We start from the raw sequence: 17,824 nt of genomic DNA on the forward strand, positions 1-17,824 counted from the left end.
TTCATAACATGCCATAATTGTTCCCATGTATGATAGCACTAATGTGTTTATTATTTAATGAAGCAAACCAAATATAGTGTTAATTCCATGTACTGCTTGTGTAAGTGGCTGATAACACCATTGTCCCAGTCATCACACAGTGTTTATATGGCTTTATTCACTGCCAAGTTAAATGGTCAACTAACAAGCTATTTTACTCAATAGTTAGATAAACACTATACAAAAGTGTTCTATTTTAACACATTTATTAAATTATGTTAACACATATACTCTTTTCACCACTTCTATGTCACTGTTAGGAAATCTAAAACAGTCTTGTTTACAACTCAAGTTGTAGTGATTTACCTGTTTTTTTATGTGAGCTGAGGGTTTACCTGGTCCTGTGCACTGTGAGGTGGAAATAGGCCATCAAGCCCTTCAAAACCTAAGAGATTTTTATTTTAAATGTGTTATCATTAATGTGGAAATAAAGCTGTTATTCTATCTGAAGAGTTGACGTGAAGAATCAAGGTTTTTGTCCACCAACAGTGACGGCACCAAGACAGAAAATTCACATGGCGGTGTCCCGTATTCTTTGAGGTGTGCTGAGCGTGCGGTGAAGTTAAGGCAAACAGCGTCCATCCAAGCGGATCAGGTGGCGGGGCGTGGAGGCTGCTGAGTCGCAGGGTCAAGGCACTGCTGTGGTCGAAGCTACTGCACAGGTCCTTGTCAGGTTATCTCTTGCACCTTGACTTAAGCGTCTTTGTCATCTGAGACATAATGGAATTAAGTGTGCATTATTTTTTTTTCATTCAGACACACAGTGATTGTGTAATATAAAGGCTCAAGCCTCTCACAGGGCACTTAGATTGGTGTGGTTTACTTTGAACATTTCATCAGCGTCAATTAGCGGTCAGCCACAGAAAAGTACACTAAATCACACACTCTGTATTGTTTTGTGCTAAACCAAACCCATCTTGGCTCAGCTAAGCTGCTCAGAACCATAAGTATCAAGAGGAGGGTCTAAAGCCCTTTGATTTATAGTAGTTTATGGTGCTTTCTAACAGGTTTTACTTTTGATGATTGAGTGTTTCTGATCACATGCTGCCTTGAATATATCCACTCATTCTGCTGTGGCTAATGCTGCATTCATGGGAATTGAGAATTTCCAATTTTTTAAATCTCAGCAACAAAAATTGAGCTCACAGCACCAGCTTGGAGACGAAAATGTTGCTAATTTCTTAATTCAGACTTTCAGATACAGCCAGAACTGAGTCCCTGCTTACAACTGCAAAATAACATGAGAGTGACTGAAAAAAAACTGATGGATGAGCAACAGTTACTGTCAAGACAAAAGGAGAGAATGATGAAATGATATCTGTAGATGACAGAAGTAAATAAAATATAACATTAATGGAAAAAATAACGGGTTTGATAGTTTGTTTTTTTGTATTCCCTGTGTTCTCTCAGGCAATACTAGGAGGAGCCCTGGTCAGAATAAACTACAGCTTACAAATATTTGACCGGGGTCTGCACAGACTCAGGTAAAGTGGCATCAAAGTGAAATAATAGGTCAGGAAGTTTACCTTTCATTGGTGGTGCAGGTAATCGCCTTCTCAGTTGTCTTGATGAGTCTAGGGTGATAGGCTGCAACAAGGGGCACATGGAAAGCATGGGTTCTTTATTTATTTCCAACATGAAATAGATTTTATGACTGTTATACACTGTTGGCCTAAGATGTATGATCACGAAAGACTGGTCTCGTACCATAACTGGTATGGTCCTGGCCTTAGTGAAGCGTGACTGCGGGTCCACATTGAGGCCTGCACTCCTCAACGCAGCAATCCTGGCCGAGATGTCAGATATCTATAACACCAAGGACACAGTCAAACTAGCGGAACATAGGCATGGGGCATTATGAAAATTTAATGTCACGTTTATCCGGGCCAAAATAATTATCACCCCAATAATCATCAAAATATGCCTGAAACTCTAAAAACAGCACTAAAGATACTTGAATTGCTTTACCCTACATATTTGTTAAGAAATAAATAGTTTGTTGCTTCACAGATAGGACACACATCTTTTTAGTGAAACTCAAACAGACCGATTCAGACTCTTATAAACACTGCAACAATATAGGACTGTACATGAGCGAGCTAAACAGCTTTTTCAACCCACTCATATGAGGATATTCATGACTATCCCAGTTTACGATTATCCCGATAATGGAAGTTCACCATGATCAACTTTTTGTGAGTGTTTTGTATTGCAATCCGTGACAAAATCATATATTGTCCCATCCGTACTGGAACACAGTGATGATGCAGGCATGGCTTGAACCAAAAAGATGCATCATCCCTCCAAGTTTTGTTAAAAAAATAAGACTTGTAGTGCAGCAGGAATAGCCTTTCAAATAAAACACACATGTAGAGCTTTTCAGTAAAGTGAATAATAAACTTGTGGACTCAATCGATCTTCATGATAGCAAAAACTGGGAAAACAGGACGCAGCTGAAAATAAGCAGACATGCAGTGTAATATTTTACACGCCACAACATAGAGTCAACATGGATCTTGATATCTATTACATCAAATTTTAGTTTTTTTCTGCTTTTTCCACCTCTTTAACTAAATTACAATGTCATCATCAGGGCAGCCAGTATAATATTATAAATGCTGGAATAGAAAGTTTAGCCCCGGATTTCACTGTATGGGGAAAATAACTATAAGGTAGCACCACACCATGGCTTCAGATATTTGGCCAACAGGGGTTCATGTGGTGCAAGAGTAATTTTAAACACCACACTATTTCTGGGCTTACTTTATTTATCACACTGTAGAAAATGTATAGGTTTGTAAGTTTGTAGTTATGTAGGTCCACAAAAAAACAGCTGGCCAGCTCATATTCCTCTTTCATTTCAAAAGATGAGTGCCTGTCCCGTCCAAACCCACCTGTAGCTCAGACTGTTGCACCTTGGCAGCTGCTGATGCCACCTGCTCTTCCAGGAAGGAGAGCTCGCTGTCAGACGTGGTGCCGCTGATGCCCCTGGCACACTCCTCCAGGTCACCCAGCTCCACCTCCAGGCTGTACACGGTGCCGGCTGCCACATACACCTGGAGCAAATCCAGATGAAGAGTTTAACTTCACTTCTAGCATTGATTTATTACACATGAATGTTATTCCCTGGCTCAAATTAAACTTATAATACAATGCTCTTTTATTCTATCGTTGCATTTATTGTGTATCACTTTGCATTGGAATGACAGTTAATTGACTAAAAAGTTTTTTGAACAAATTTTGTGAACTGAAATGAACTGAAATTTTTTTGACCAATTTTTTATTAAGAGATTTTCCACAGGGGGCAGTAGATGTTACAGTACATGGCGGATAAGATAAGTTACCCTTGGTATGTGTCCCCTGTTGCAGTCCCCCCCTCCCCTCAACCTACTCCATCCCCATCCCTAACCCGGGAAAAAAAAAGGGGGTGCAAGGCAGTGCACACAATAAAACAGAAAAAAAAAAAAAAAAAAAAAAAAAAAAAAAAAAAAAACAGGTAACACAAAACAAAACAAAACAAAGGAGACCACCGTGGGGATGTTCTTGAGTTGTTGGCTGTTAAGACATATAATGGTAGTTATGTACACAGCAATAATTATATACATTATACACTATTTGGACTGAGCGAGCTAGATTGAGACTAACTTGTAAACTTACTATCCCACCATTCCTCTCAAACCCCCCACCCCCAGCTAGCCCGATTTCCATGTCACTGCATATGTATTATCAACAAAATGGACATTGGTTCAGAGAGAGTAAGAGGAAGAACTCCTCTGTCATCCATAATGATATCCATGGAGATAACAGAAAACAATAAAAAATAATTCCTCCATCACCCATGATATCGTCAGAGACAGCTGGACCTAACACGGTGTGGATGTGTGATATATATACTGAAATAAACATTCATAAGGGTACATATCAAATATGTATCCACTGTCCGATGTTTAGAGACACTGAGAATGCAAATACATATCACACTGCCGGAATAGAAGAACAGCACTAAAATCATATCAGAGTATTAAGTTTTTCTAATAGTGACAACCAATAAGTAATATTTTGTGGCTTGACTTGATGTAATTGGGCTGTAAAAAGTTCCAGTTGCCCAATATCCCTGTAGGAGTAGAGCCACTCCCTTACTGACAGCGTGTGAGGTGGTTTCCAGCGACAAGAGACCAGCTTCTTTGCCGCGGTAAGACCAGCCAATAAAAGGCGTCTATCATTGATAGAAAGCTCCAGAGAGGAAGTGTCATTAAGTAGCAACACACGCTGTGAGTGGGGAATGGTACACTCCAAAACATCAGACAAAGTGGATGAAATAATATACCAAAATCTATATACCTCTGGGCACTGCCAAACCATATGAATAAAGGTACCAATGGCATTGTCTGGGCGAAAGTCGCAGTATGAATTGTCTCTGAATTTCATTTGTTGTAGTTTTCGCAGGGTTAAGTAGTACCTGTGTATAAATTTATAATGAATCATTTGATGGTTTGGGTTTCTAGAAGACAGTGACACATTGGACCAAATTATGTGCCAATTAAGATACAAAGAACTACCGACATCTGCCTTCCAGAGTCTGTCGAGTGGCAAGGGTTTATAAGAAGACTCAGTTATAAATTTGTAGAGGCCAGATACAATACCACTGTTTTTTCCCTTGGTGCTCAATATCTTGTCAAGGGGATGATTTCCCAGATCTACACCCCAAGGAACACCCTGAGCACGCATTGCGGTACGCAGCTGCAGATAAAAAAAGAAAGTCGTGCCTGGGAGGTTATAAGATCTTTGTAGGTCCTGGAATTCAAGGAGACCTTGTGCATCAAAAATGTCTTTGAGTGTATTAACACCTCTGTCACCCCATTGCGGAAAATGTATTGGTTTCTTATCAATTAGCAGAGAGAAGTTTTGAAAAATTGGTGATTGGCTGAATAGAAGAATTTGCTGTTAATTGTCGCAAATTGTTGAACTTTATGCCAGATGGAAAAGAGATGAGATATAATTGGCCCAAACTCTCGCTTCACTACCTGACTCGGTATGTTGGAATATATTAAATTTGGTAGCTTATATGGAAGAGTCAGTTGTTCCTCAATGGGGCGCCAAGACACACAGACCTCTTGATCAAACCAGGTTGTAAGTGGACGTAGAACAAAACACCAAGAGTACCACTCAAATTTGGGCAGATTAACTCCTCCAGATGATTTATGCCTCTGTAAGGTAGATATTCGTATTCTGGGTTTTTTATTGTTCCACAAATAAAAGCTAATTGCCTTGTGCAACTTCTTCCAGTAACCAGCGGGCGGGGGTAAAGGTAGCATTGAACTAACAAAGCTGATATGAGGCAAAACATTCATTTTAATTACTGAGAGTCTGGACTGGAAGGAGGTAGGTTGTGAGCACCATCTCTTTAGATCGTTATTTATGTTGTTTAAAGCTTTATTGTAGTTGTTGTTAATAGTTGTATCAAGGGACTGATGGATATAGATCCCTATGTATTTGAGATTATGTACTACTGGAATATTTAAAGAAGAAGAAGAGAATACAGTGGAAGATTAACCCTGCCTACCAAGTTCGCCCGTACCTAATGTCAATAATGCTGACTTTGACCAGTTAATTCTGTAGCCTGAGATATTACTAAAGGCCTCGAAGATTTTAAAAAGATGTGTGAGAGCTCTAGAAGAATTTTTAAGATAGATCAGAATGTCATCTGCATATAGGGAGATGTGATGTGGGGTGTTGTGTATGATAATGGGCTCTACTACCTCTGACTGACGAATTGCCTGAGCAACAGGCTCCAGTGAAAGAGCAAAAAGAAGTGGGGATAGAGGGCAACCCTGGCGAGAGGATCGAGAGATTGGAAATCGAGAGCAGCAGGTGTTTCCTGTGATCACCACCGCAGAAGGATTAGCATACAACAATTTAATCATGGAAATGAAGGATTCACTAAAACCCATATGCTGAAGTACTGACCAAAGGTAACACCACTCCAGCCGATCAAATGCCTTCTCTGCATCTAGTGATAGAATGGCACTGCAATCGTTGGACTTTGAAACTGAATCTATAACATGAAGTAAGCGACGGACATTATCAGAAGCTAATCTAGATTTAATGAAGCCAGTTTGATCATAATGGACCAGTTGGGGCATATAATGCTCTAAACGGGTTGCCAAAACCTTGGCATATAGTTTAACTTCACAATTCAAGAGACTCAGAGGCCTGTAGGATGAGCAGTCCATTGGGGGCTTATCCTTTTTTAACAGAAGTGAAATAATAGCAATATTTGAATTGGTGGAGAACGAGCCTATACTAATTTAGTAGTTTATCATATTCAGTAGTAGAGGACCTAGCTGAGGCCAAAAAGATAGAAATAGTTCTGGAGGTAACCCATCCAGGCCCGGGGATCTCCCTCTATTCATTGAGCTGATGGCCTTCCTTAGCTCTTCTAAAGTAATAGGTGCATCCAGAGACTCTGCAGCATCTGTGGATAATCTAGGTAGATGCAGTGGTTTTAAAAACTCACTACACAGTTTCTCATTATGAGCCACCTCAGATTTATAAAGCTCCTCGTAGAAAGCCTGAAATGTGTTATTAATCTGTACCAAATCAGTGGTCAGGTGACCCTCTTTGGTCCTAATAGCTGAGATATTTGCTAAATGGTCATTGGTTCTTAACTTAAGGGCAAGGAGGTGGCTAGGTCGAGCACTGTTCAAGTAATAATTTTGCCTGGTGCGATGAATAATGAATTCTGCTCTGTGTCTTAACAGGCCATTGAGTTCGTCCAATAAAGTCCGTCGTCTCTCCAACTTTTCAGTAGTGAGGTTATTTATCAAGCTATGTTCTAGCGCTGTAATTTCAGTTTCCAAGGATTCAATTCGCCGCTTCCTAATTTGGTTCAAATTTGATGCAAAAGATATAGTTTTGTTTCTAATACACCCCTTAACTGCATCCCATAGCACTCGTGGATCATCCACTGACGGAGCATTAGTCTTGATGAATTCAGTTAATTCCACCTCAAGCTCTTTTCTAAAGGAATCATTCTGGAGAAGGGAGGTATTAAACCTCCAACGAGGGGCTTTGGGTTGACTAGATCTTAGTATAAGTGAGCAGACGACAACCCTATGATCAGACAATGAAATTGGAATCATATCAGCGCTACGGATGCTAGCAAAGAATGTCTTAGAAACAAAAAGGTAATCAATTCTCGAAAAAGTCTTGTGCCGACCGGAATAAAAGGAAAATTCTCTAGCTGAAGGATTCATTATACGCCAGGTGTCTACCATTCCATAGTCATTGGCTAGTTTTTGTAATGCACTGGATGCCAGTTTTTGATTCCTGCTTTCTGCACCCCCTGTGCGATCAATTTTCGTAACGTCAAATGCTGGTCCAGGTCACACATGTCTTTCAATTGCCAAATTATCCTGTGCCTTCTTTTGTACAATATATGCTATGCTTTATATTAAAGGCTTATGAATGATATAATGGTTCTATCATGGAATTCACGGGGCCTTAATTCTCCGCAGAAACATATAAGCACACTGGACCTTCTCCATAGGAGGGATATTCATTTTGCTTTTATTCAAGAGACACATCTTCTTAGAGCTGATGTACATAGATTTCAAAACAAACACTATCATGTTATTGCTTCCTCCTGCTATACCAAAAAGAGCAAAGGAGTCCTCATAGCTGCAAAGCGAAATGTAAACTATACTATTTTAGGTACAGGGGGAAGTGATGATGGCAGAATCACCTTCTGCAAGATAGTCCTCAATGGCATCAAAATTGCTTTAATGTGTTTATGCCCCAAACTGTTTTGTTCAGCAATTTTATGACTCACTGACTGCCATATTATTAGAGCTTTCTGATTACCAGTATGTGGTTGGAAGTGATATGAATGCCACCTGGCTACATGATATTGATCGCACTGAAATGAAGTTGAACTTACATTTTCCTCCAGTCTGGAGAACTGTTGGTCCAGCTTCTTGGGGTTGGTGTTGGGGGGCAGTGAGGGTGCACAGGGCCGGTGGGCACCGTCTCCTCCCTCTGCCCCCTGCAGCAGCTCCTCTGTGGCATTCAGCACCTTCAGCACCTCGGTGGTGATGCTGCGCAGGGACACCGCTGAGTACCGCTATAATGCAATTGCCAATTATATATTAAGTCCATTATAAATTAAACATTTTTTCAAAGCTGCTGTTTCCACTGGAGTTCCAGATAACTAATACATTGTACTGACATTTTCAATTTGACCATGTTAAATACAAGGATTCAGTGTTACCCTCATAATTGAATTCTTGTCAGGGCAGGAAAGCCTCTGAAACAACATTTAGATACTAAAACTCCCCACTGATTCCCAGACATAGTAAAACTTGACTGATGTTTTACTAGTGAAGGAGTACAAAGTATGTAATTTAAAATGTACTCAGAGTAAATTATTATTCTATTACATTTTAGAAAAGATCACAGTGAGCACGTTTACATGCACACCTTATTCCTGTATTAACCGGAATATTCGCAATATTCCGGTTGCGCACGTGTCATGTAAACACGCACCGAACCCGATTAAGGTCATATTCCGGTTGGAGAGAATTCCGAATAAGCCCCCTGGCATATTCCTGTTCCAACCGGAATATTGGGGCATGTAAACACCTTAGTCGGAAAACTCCCCGAACCGGAATATTCAGTCACGACTGCGCATGCTCGACTCACAAGGAATCCTGTGGCGTCTTTGTTGCTATGGTTACCTGCAAGCGGGGAAAACGGCAGGGCGAACAGCAGCAAGAGCCAGGAGACTGCAGTCCACCTTCAGCTAATGAAAGACTTAAATATCACGGAGTATATCGATGGGAGAAAACATAGAAATAGCGACAGAAGAAGAAAAAAAAGAAGAAGAAGCCGAGGAAGAGACTTCTTCGTCTGTTTTCCCGGCAGACCAGACGCCTATACTCGTACTGCTGCCCCCCGCGGCTGAGTGTTGCATTACGTCAGAGAGTGGAATACGCTGAAACACGGGGGCATGCCAAGTAACATGTAAACGGAATATTCCAGTTGCCGCGGCGCAGTTACCTTAACCGGAATATTGAGCCGAACCGGAATATGGTGTGCATGTAAACGTACTCAGTGTTGCTGGTGATTTTTTTTTTTTTTTTTTTTTTGCTCCATGCAATTTTATAAAGATGAGAGGACAGATTTACAGCGAGATTCTTTTAATTGTAAAATTTCTTTGCCTACAGACAAATGGTTCCAGTTTGCCAATTTGCACCTGTGCAGTTTCTTTTGCAAATAATGAGCCAACAAAATCTATGCTTCTGAAGCACAGAACCTTGACAAAATCTTAAGCAACTTAAGTACAATTACATAAAAAAGTTGCTTAAATACAGTAACATGAGCAAATGTAATTAATCACTTCTGCCTTTGTGAATATCCAGTATGTAACAGAGCACCACTGTCAGCTTGATATATTGAAAAACCAATGTCTCTCTCTAATCGTAAAACACATCTATGATGATATGGAAAAATACAGCAATGAAATCAGAATAGATGAGATCAGATCAGATGAAAAGGATACTAGAGGAAAAAATCGGTGAAAAGATAAGTATGACTGGAAATGCAGTTGTATCGTTATTGAAAATCATTGCTCTTGGCTTCCTGCCGTCCCACAGCAGAAAGAGAAATGTTGATTCTCACCTGCAGTAGCAGAGCAGATATAAACTGTATTGTTTCGTTTAGCTCCATGTCCCTATCCTAGTGTACAGAAAAAAGAACAGAAGAGAAGAAAACAGTAGAGACAGAAAGACAACAGGAACGCATCAAGCAGGGTGTTAATCATTACTGATTAGTAGCCAGCACAGAGTATAAAGGCAGTGTTACTGTTTTTTGGCAACTTTAATGGGCAGTGTGCCTATTGCTGGGATACATGTGGCTCACCTTTATCACGGTCTACACCTTGCTGTTCGAGTTGAGTTAATTTTTGAGATAATGTATCTGTAAAGTCATTTGTTTTTAATTTAAACACACACCAACAATTCGGCACAAAAAGTTGCTTAGGGCGCTGGCCGTCGTTCTGTAAAGGCTGTGCAAAGATGAGAAGCATCAGAATGTCTTTGCATGTAGCTCTTATAGGTCAGTTATTAGACCTAACATTATTATTATTATTAATTTAAGTAAAATGTCATGTGCAAAAACTTTGGTGAAAAAAAAAAACTAAGTTCACCACACACATGCACTGAATATTTATCCACTGAATATTTGAATGCACTTTTAACTGTGTGCCTCAATTTGTTACTATTACTGAGATAGTTGCTCATATATGTTGCCCAAAAACTGCTTGTGGTGTATCACTGCCTTCAGAAAAGACTACAGTCTTTGTACGGAGATGCAGTCCTTACATTCTGAATCTCCTCAGGTGACAGGATGTCCTCCTGATCAGAGGGGGCGCTCTGCTCCTCGTCTCCTGCATTTCCGTCTTTGGTTTCTTTCCTTTCACATTCTCGCTGTTCACTCTCTTCAGCACTGTCTCCCTGCCTCTTCATCATTTGTTCTTTTACAGCCATCCTCTCACTTGTCTCCTCTTGTTCCTCCTGATCCACATCCATTCTTTCGTGCGTCCATTTGGCTTCATCCGTCTCCTCCGGCTTCTCACTGATCGCCAAAGCTAGTCCACATTCCTCCTCCAAGTCCTGTTGCGCCGGTCTTTCCTGATCTTCTTTTTCTGTCTCCTGTTGCGCATTTCTGTTCATTGCCTCTTGCTGTCTGCACACCTCTCTTTCATTCTGCTCAATCACATTTTCACCAGGTCTTTCCAAATCGTCTCTCTCCCCCTCGAACGCAACAAACTCTGGCTTCATTTTATCCCCTCGACTTCCAAGCTCCTCTGTCTCCTTTGATGCTTGTGTGCTTTGTACGTCTGTCTTTTCTCGGTTTGCAGTTTCTCCCCCTATCTTGGCTCTCCCATTTGTCCCTAATTCCCCAAATCTATCCTTTGCTGTGTCAGCTGATGAGTCTACCTGAATCTCCTCCACAGACATCATCAACATGCTGCTAATTATTCGGTCAAATTCCACATCCTCTTCATCACTTTTGGCAGTGTCCCATCTCCCGATTCCCTCTCTGAATCCTCTCATCTTTTCCTCCGCCTGTTTCTCTTCTCCATCTGTCTCCTCCGACCGCTCCGCCTCTCGTTTACACGGTAATATATTCTCTTGTGGGACTCCTGCCTCACCTGAGCCTGTCGTTATCCTTTCCTCAATCCTTTCCTTCATTCTTTCTGCTTCCACCTCTATTTTTAACCCTTGTGTTTCCACTGCTTCTTTCCCTCCATCAGACAAAAATGTTGAAACTTCTACCTCTCCTACCTCTTCTGCGAGCCTTTCATCCTCATACTTATCTTCTATTAGCTCCTCTTCCACGTAATCTTTCTTCTCTGATTCCTCTGCCTCTGTTTTACCTTGTTGGACACACTCCACTTTCTCTGTGTCCGACACATTCTGAGCTGTTGCTGTGCCTTCACTGCTCTCTTTATTCTTTATGTCTTTTTCAACATTGCTTGCATCTGTCACCTTATCTCCTTCTGAGCCGACCTCAAAATAAAACATGTTCATATCTGAATCACTTCCTCTCCCCTTATCATTTGTTTCCACGTCTTCTCCCTTCTCAGTCGTCATAAGCTGTGGCTGCTCTCTGTCCTCGGCACTCTCACTGTCGAGGACAGCGTCTCCTTTGCTCACCTCTTTATTCCTCTCTAGCTCGTCCTCTCCTACTCTGTCCAGCTCATCTTCAGTGGAGGAGAACTGAGATGCGCTGACCAGACTGACCAAGTCGCGCAGCGGAGCCACCTGGACTGCGTTTTCAGCCTCCATTTTCCACAAGGTCCCTTCATCCTCCTCCTCCTCCTCCTCTTCACCTCTGCCTGTGCTATCCAACTCATCATCTGTGGATGAAAACTGGGTGGCACTGACTTGGCTTGCTAATCTGCACAGTTTTGCAGCCAGCTCCTCTTTCTGTCCATCCTCTCCTGTGTCCTGCTCTCCATCACGGAGGCCAGCTCTGTCAAGCTCATCCTCTGTGGATGAGAACTGGTTAGCTCCCACTTGTTTTTCCAGCTCACAAAGTGTAAAGGTAAGTGCCTCCATCCTTTTCTCCTTCTGCTCCTTGGTCTCCTCCACCACATCTGTCTCCCTGTCTTCCTCACTCTGGCCCATTCCGTCTAGCTCGTCATCGGTGGAGGAGAGGTAAGTGAGTGAGGACTGGGAAACAAGCCTATACAGTTGATTTTTAATCCGCTCACTGCCCTCTCTCAACTCATTGGTCCTCTCTTCCTCCTCTTTCTCATCCTCTGTTCTTCCTCTGTCCACCATCCATAACATTTCCTCTTCTTCCTGGTCTCTTTCCCTGCCTCCTTCTCTCCTTTCATCCCTCTGTTCCTCACCGTCTCTCCATCCATCAAGTTCATCTTCTCTAGTGGAGGGACGGGAGATGCTAACTTCATTCGCTTGCTCTTGTAGTTTGAATGGGAGTTCCTGGCCTCTTTGATTGGCTTCGCCTGCAGTGGCGTCACCCTCCAGGTCAGAGGGCTCAGGGGTTGCAGCCCCAGAGCTCAAAGTGTCCGGGTTCGCTTCATCAGAGGCATGCTGGGATTGGTTGTCAGGCAAACTGTTATCCTGTGAATTCAAGGAATGCTGTTCAAAATTGTGCAGTTACATAAGGTTAATAAACATGAATACAGTTAACAAATGTTGTACCTTTCTAAATACAATGCTTTTGAGTTCCCTTAATTTAAAAAAGTATTAAATTGTTATATATTGTTACATGATAAATTCTTTGGAAAATGCTTTTATTTATTTATTTATTTATTAAAACTTTAAAGATTTTTTTTAAAGATATGACTTGGCACTTTGCATCAAACAAATATGACAAATAATTGATTTTATTTATTTAAATATTTTTTTTAAGCACGAAAAGTGATCTTGTGCACTGGTGAATTATTTTGGTTACAGACGGTTAAATATCATATCTACTGTTTTGTCTGTCATTCAGCACTTGGTCATAATGCAATCAGAGTGATCACCACTTATGGGGAAACGGAGCAGTTTGACTGATTTTATTTATCAGTTTGCCTCTAAGTAATTTAGGCAGCATTATACTGTACACAGCTTTGTACCAAAGCATCGCAGCCTCCACCAGCAAGGAGGGTGATGAAACAAGATCCCTGCAATATTTATAACCACGGCTCTATATCTCTTTTTTCATTCTTATCCTCTGCACTAAACTATATGACATTTGTTTGCTCTATATTCTCTGCTTATGAGTCAGCACACATTTCTGCATACGCTACCTTCCCCCATAAAAGTGATAATGATCATGACAATGAGAACAGACAACAGTGTAGATGAGCTTTGCACATTGTCACTTCCTCTCCTTCCTCCATCTGGAGGTACAGAATGATAAGGGGACAACTTGCAAAGCATCAAACTGCTTGTTTCAAAGGTCATCAATATCTGCAGACTGAAACTGTTGCAATGGTGAATAGTTTTTTTACAATCCATGTGCACAGGACACTGTGTGGCCTTACATTTATATAAACCCAATTAGCTTTCTTCATTTCTTCATCATTCTTTTTTCTCTTCTGCTGCATCTGATTGCTGTTTGCACCTGCAAGTCAAGGGAAGTGAAGTGTGCTCTCATCTCTGGCATTTTCTGCTGTGAATTGTTGTGTTGTGTTGTGTTTTCTTCTGCCTTGCCTTGTGTCTTGTGTCTTTTGCTCCTACCCTCTGTTGTTCTTACCAAATACGAAGCTGGCACTTTCTCCTTTTTATTTCTTCTTGTCTTCCGCAGTCTCCTGACTTTTCCCACCTCCAGTTCCACAGCCTCACTGTTCTTCTCTCCTGGTTCTTCCGGGTTAAAGTTCACATCAATGATACTGGTCCGACAAGATGAGGTAGGCCTTCTGATCTCTTGGGGTATTCTCTTCTTATAAAGAGCCAGTAGGGGCTTATTAGGCTTCAAGTCCACCTCAGAGTCTGATAAGAGGTCATCTATGCTGTCATGGTGTCCTGTCGGAGGTGAGGGGATCATAGGCTCGGCTTCGTCACTGTGGCAGGATGTGACATCCTGTGAATCCTGGAGGTTGAAGTTGGAGTCGGCCATTTTCCTCTGGAACTCCAGCAGGGCAGCACCCCAGGGGTTGTCGGGCTCGGACTTACCCTCATTGTCGGAGCCCATACCTTCGTAGGCAGAGACCACCCCAGACTCTTTCTCCAAGGCGCTGTAGACCAGGCTCTTCCTTTTGGTCAACAGGCTGGGACGTGACAGCTGGGCACTCTGCAGGGCAATCCAGTTCCCATCTGGGCTCTTGAGCACTGAAGACACACACACACACACACACACACACACACACACACACACACACACACACACACACACACACAAGGAAACGAACAGCGAACAGGAAAAAAAAAAGAAATCAAAAAACAAATGCACGTAGACTTTCACCAAATGTGAATATTTCTATCAGTAATCATTTTGGAATTGTACGAACATACATAAGTACGTATTTACGGCAATAAGCAAAAAGATCTCACTAGCGTTATCTAGCCGGTCTACGCTCCTCCACGTAGACAAGGCAGATGACCCGCCTTCCTTCTTCAGCCCCTGCAGAGGCTCTGGGTTCTGGGAAACCCCACAGTTCAGATTTGGAAGGTCATTGTCCAGTAGGGAGAAGGCAGAGCGAGACCTCTAAAACAATAAAAACAATAAGAACAAATGAAAATTGTTGAAAACTGACAAAGAAAACAAATAAAGAAATTTGTTGAAGCTGTAAAATTGTTAATTTTATCAATATGGGTCACAGTGATCTGTTGGAGCCACCACTGTGGTCATAACTGTGGGTGTTATCTTGTGTGTGGTCAGGCTGAATAAAACCATTCTCATATCTAACCAATAGAGGTCAGCATATTCCAGTTTGCAGATCAGGGACTCTGTAGTGCAGTAGACAAGATTTACACACACATAAACACAACGTCCTGCTCGCCATCACTTCTTACAAACAAATTCTGTGCATTTCTTGATGCATCTGATGAAGTGTTTCTGTGATGTGTGTTTTTACCCAGAGGCTGGCTTCGTGGTTTAAGGAGCTACAGGGAGGAATGCGGTCAAGGATCCAGTCTTGGTGATATTCTGGCTTCATTTCAGCCAAGGATTTCCTCCTGCTGATGATCTGACATGCCCAGAGACAGGATTAGTACTGCATGTGGCTCTGACTCCATGTCAGAACATGCAATCAGTTCATTCCCCTGTTTGAGGGCAAATTAATGGCTCTATATGTGTGTGTATGTGTAGCATAACGGTTTTGGAAACACCTCCTTTGGAGTGTTTGCACAAAATAAATCACCCTAATTACACACATCGAAAAGATCTCTGCATATCTTAGAATGAAACAATTATGAGCCAACAGAGTGTCGGCAGCTCTGACACCAAAATGTATTGCCATGACTTACTTTTTGCACAATAGTTTTGGCCAGCTCCTCAATGAGCTCTCCTCTGTGCTGGCGGAGATAGTGCGCCTCATTCTGCTTCTCCTAGTGGATAAATAATAACAAATAAACATGCAAATAAGATAGCTATTCACAGACACACACACTATAAGATGCTTATTCCTCTGAATGTATGCCAGATTAGAGAGAAGTAAGTGTTTTGGAAAGTATAAAATCATAAAAAAAAAAAAAATTTAAAAAAAATTTAAAAAAATCTTGAAATTACAAAATATCTATTATGGGAGTGAGGTAGGTACTAACAGGCCGGTGGAGTAGACACCTTTGGAAAATACTGGAATATGAATCAAGACACCAGGACACGAGTGTCAGAGATCAATACTGACCTTTTTCACAGCAGTCATTTTGACATGATACAGCACAGCTAATGACATTAATTAAGCACTGCTTCACTGCAAAGGCTCCGCTACACTTAGATGTAACAAAAGGTTAATTAATGTCATTAGAAACACCTATGTCAACATGGCTGCTGTGAAAAAGGCCTGTCGTGGTGCAAAACATTTCTCATGTGAGCCTCACAAGGTCCATTTCTTCGCATGCTGCTTTGAAATACTGCTAATCTTTACAGTTTATAATAGTCAGGACAGAATAAATTTGAAGAATAAAATATATACTATTGAAATATATACTATCTTTCTCAAAACGCAGAAATGGCAGACCAATAAATGGTAAAATCCTGTCATGTTTACACATCTGTACTGCAAAAAAATATCCATCTAAACAAATCATTTATTATGTTCACTGCAAAAATCTTGCTTTTCTTCCACCAATAGGAAGAGATAACCCCACTTGTTTCCAATGCTAATCAATTTGTTTCCAGATTTTATTTGAATCAAGTGCCATTTTTTTAAACTAGTGGGCAGATCTGCCTTACTCTGTTGTGTTTCAATATACACCTGTTTCCAGAATCCTTTCTGAAAGAAGGGAAACTGCACTAGAAACAAGTGGGACTATCTCATGTGACATTTTAACACTGAATATGAGATTAAATGATTTGTTACAATGGGGATTTTCTGAAAATCAGCCTTCATTTCATGCTATTTACCAGAAGGGTGTTTGCAGTTTTGTTAAAAAAAAAAAAAATTACATTTGAAACCCAAAATACTAACATAGCAGACAGGCCGTAACACAGACAGCCAAACTATCAGACAACATTGGCAGAAGAGGATTTTATGAACAGTGTGTTTTGGAGAAATGGATAACATGAATTACCTGATTGGTGGTGTCAAACTCCGCCTTGGAAATGGCTTCATCTATGGCCTCCCCTGCCACCCGCAATGCCACGGAGAGCGTCTCTGCCATACTGTGCTCTGACAGGGAAACATCATCTCTGCAGTTATTTATCTGTATATCCATCCATCCACTCATTTATCCATTTTGTACTGTTCATCCATCTGCCTGTTTTAGCACCTCTAGATGTACCATGATTCTTGCAATTAAGTAAAATAGGAATGCTGGAATAACATCCTGTTCAATTTAAGGCTATTTTCAACCCCTGAAATTGTAATCTGATTTCATTGCCTCTTGCATGTTGCCAAGGCACTACAGGAAGGGATATTGCCGTCATATTGCTGCAGTCTTTCATTCATGGTCGCAGTCACTCATCCTGTTAGTGCAGTGAGCTGGGAGGAGAGGGAGAAATGAGTGCAGGGAGACACAGAGACACACACATGCAGGGACAGAGGCAGCATGCAACGGAGCAGAAGAGACTTGCACAGCTGGTTGGGATGCAAGCAGCACCTGACCCGCGAGATTACCACCTAGGCCCTTTAACTGCTCCTTTCTGCAGCTGCTTAATCGTTCATGAGCCCTGTATTGAGGACCAGGCAGGAACAAATGGGAGTTCATGGATTCACGAGAGGATTACAATGATCCAGAGGGTTTTTTTTTTTTTTTTTAAAGCTTCTAGAGCGAGAGAAGATCAGCAGAAAAATGCTTTGCACTAAAGTAGTATAGCCTCCGGGGATCAGTGACAGTGATTTTCTTCTGGAACCAGAGTTAAGCTGTAGCAGTATCAGCTCTACAGTATGTGTGTCACATTCTTAACTAGTACTACTACTGTCATTATTAATACCTAATATTAGTCACTACTACAACTGCAAGTACTGTCACTACTACTACTTCTGCTACTACAGCTTAGTGGTGGAAAGACTACTACAAATTGCTTAGTACTGTTACTTTGCTGATATTTTACTTAAGTTAAAACAGTAACTGTGTTAGGTGTGATCTTTTCTATGCAGTCATAA

General features: G+C 41.2%; 1 protein-coding gene across 2 annotated transcripts in view; it reads right to left on the reverse strand.

Moving 5' to 3' along the window:
• Positions 1 to 137: 137 nt before the first annotated feature.
• myripa (myosin VIIA and Rab interacting protein a) overlaps positions 138 to 17,824 on the reverse strand; it is a 31,803-nt gene continuing 14,116 nt past the window's right edge. Inside the window, exons 6-17 of one of the 2 annotated variants that reach the window (XM_030075062.1) lie at positions 16,791 to 16,888; positions 15,525 to 15,605; positions 15,134 to 15,244; positions 14,610 to 14,763; positions 13,813 to 14,387; positions 10,419 to 12,689; positions 9,718 to 9,774; positions 7,979 to 8,161; positions 2,934 to 3,095; positions 1,747 to 1,845; positions 1,566 to 1,626; positions 138 to 749 (exon numbers count right to left, since the gene is read on the reverse strand). In XM_030075062.1, coding sequence (XP_029930922.1) covers positions 733 to 749; positions 1,566 to 1,626; positions 1,747 to 1,845; positions 2,934 to 3,095; positions 7,979 to 8,161; positions 9,718 to 9,774; positions 10,419 to 12,689; positions 13,813 to 14,387; positions 14,610 to 14,763; positions 15,134 to 15,244; positions 15,525 to 15,605; positions 16,791 to 16,888 — 3,869 coding nt within the window. In that variant the 3' untranslated portion in view covers positions 138 to 732. The remainder of the gene's footprint in view (positions 750 to 1,565; positions 1,627 to 1,746; positions 1,846 to 2,933; positions 3,096 to 7,978; positions 8,162 to 9,717; positions 9,775 to 10,418; positions 12,690 to 13,812; positions 14,388 to 14,609; positions 14,764 to 15,133; positions 15,245 to 15,524; positions 15,606 to 16,790; positions 16,889 to 17,824) is intronic. The other variant, XM_030075063.1, reaches the window with a different exon arrangement.

The sequence above is a fragment of the Myripristis murdjan genome, chromosome 17, assembly GCF_902150065.1.
Source record: "Myripristis murdjan chromosome 17, fMyrMur1.1, whole genome shotgun sequence".
Classification (NCBI taxonomy): domain Eukaryota; kingdom Metazoa; phylum Chordata; class Actinopteri; order Holocentriformes; family Holocentridae; genus Myripristis; species Myripristis murdjan.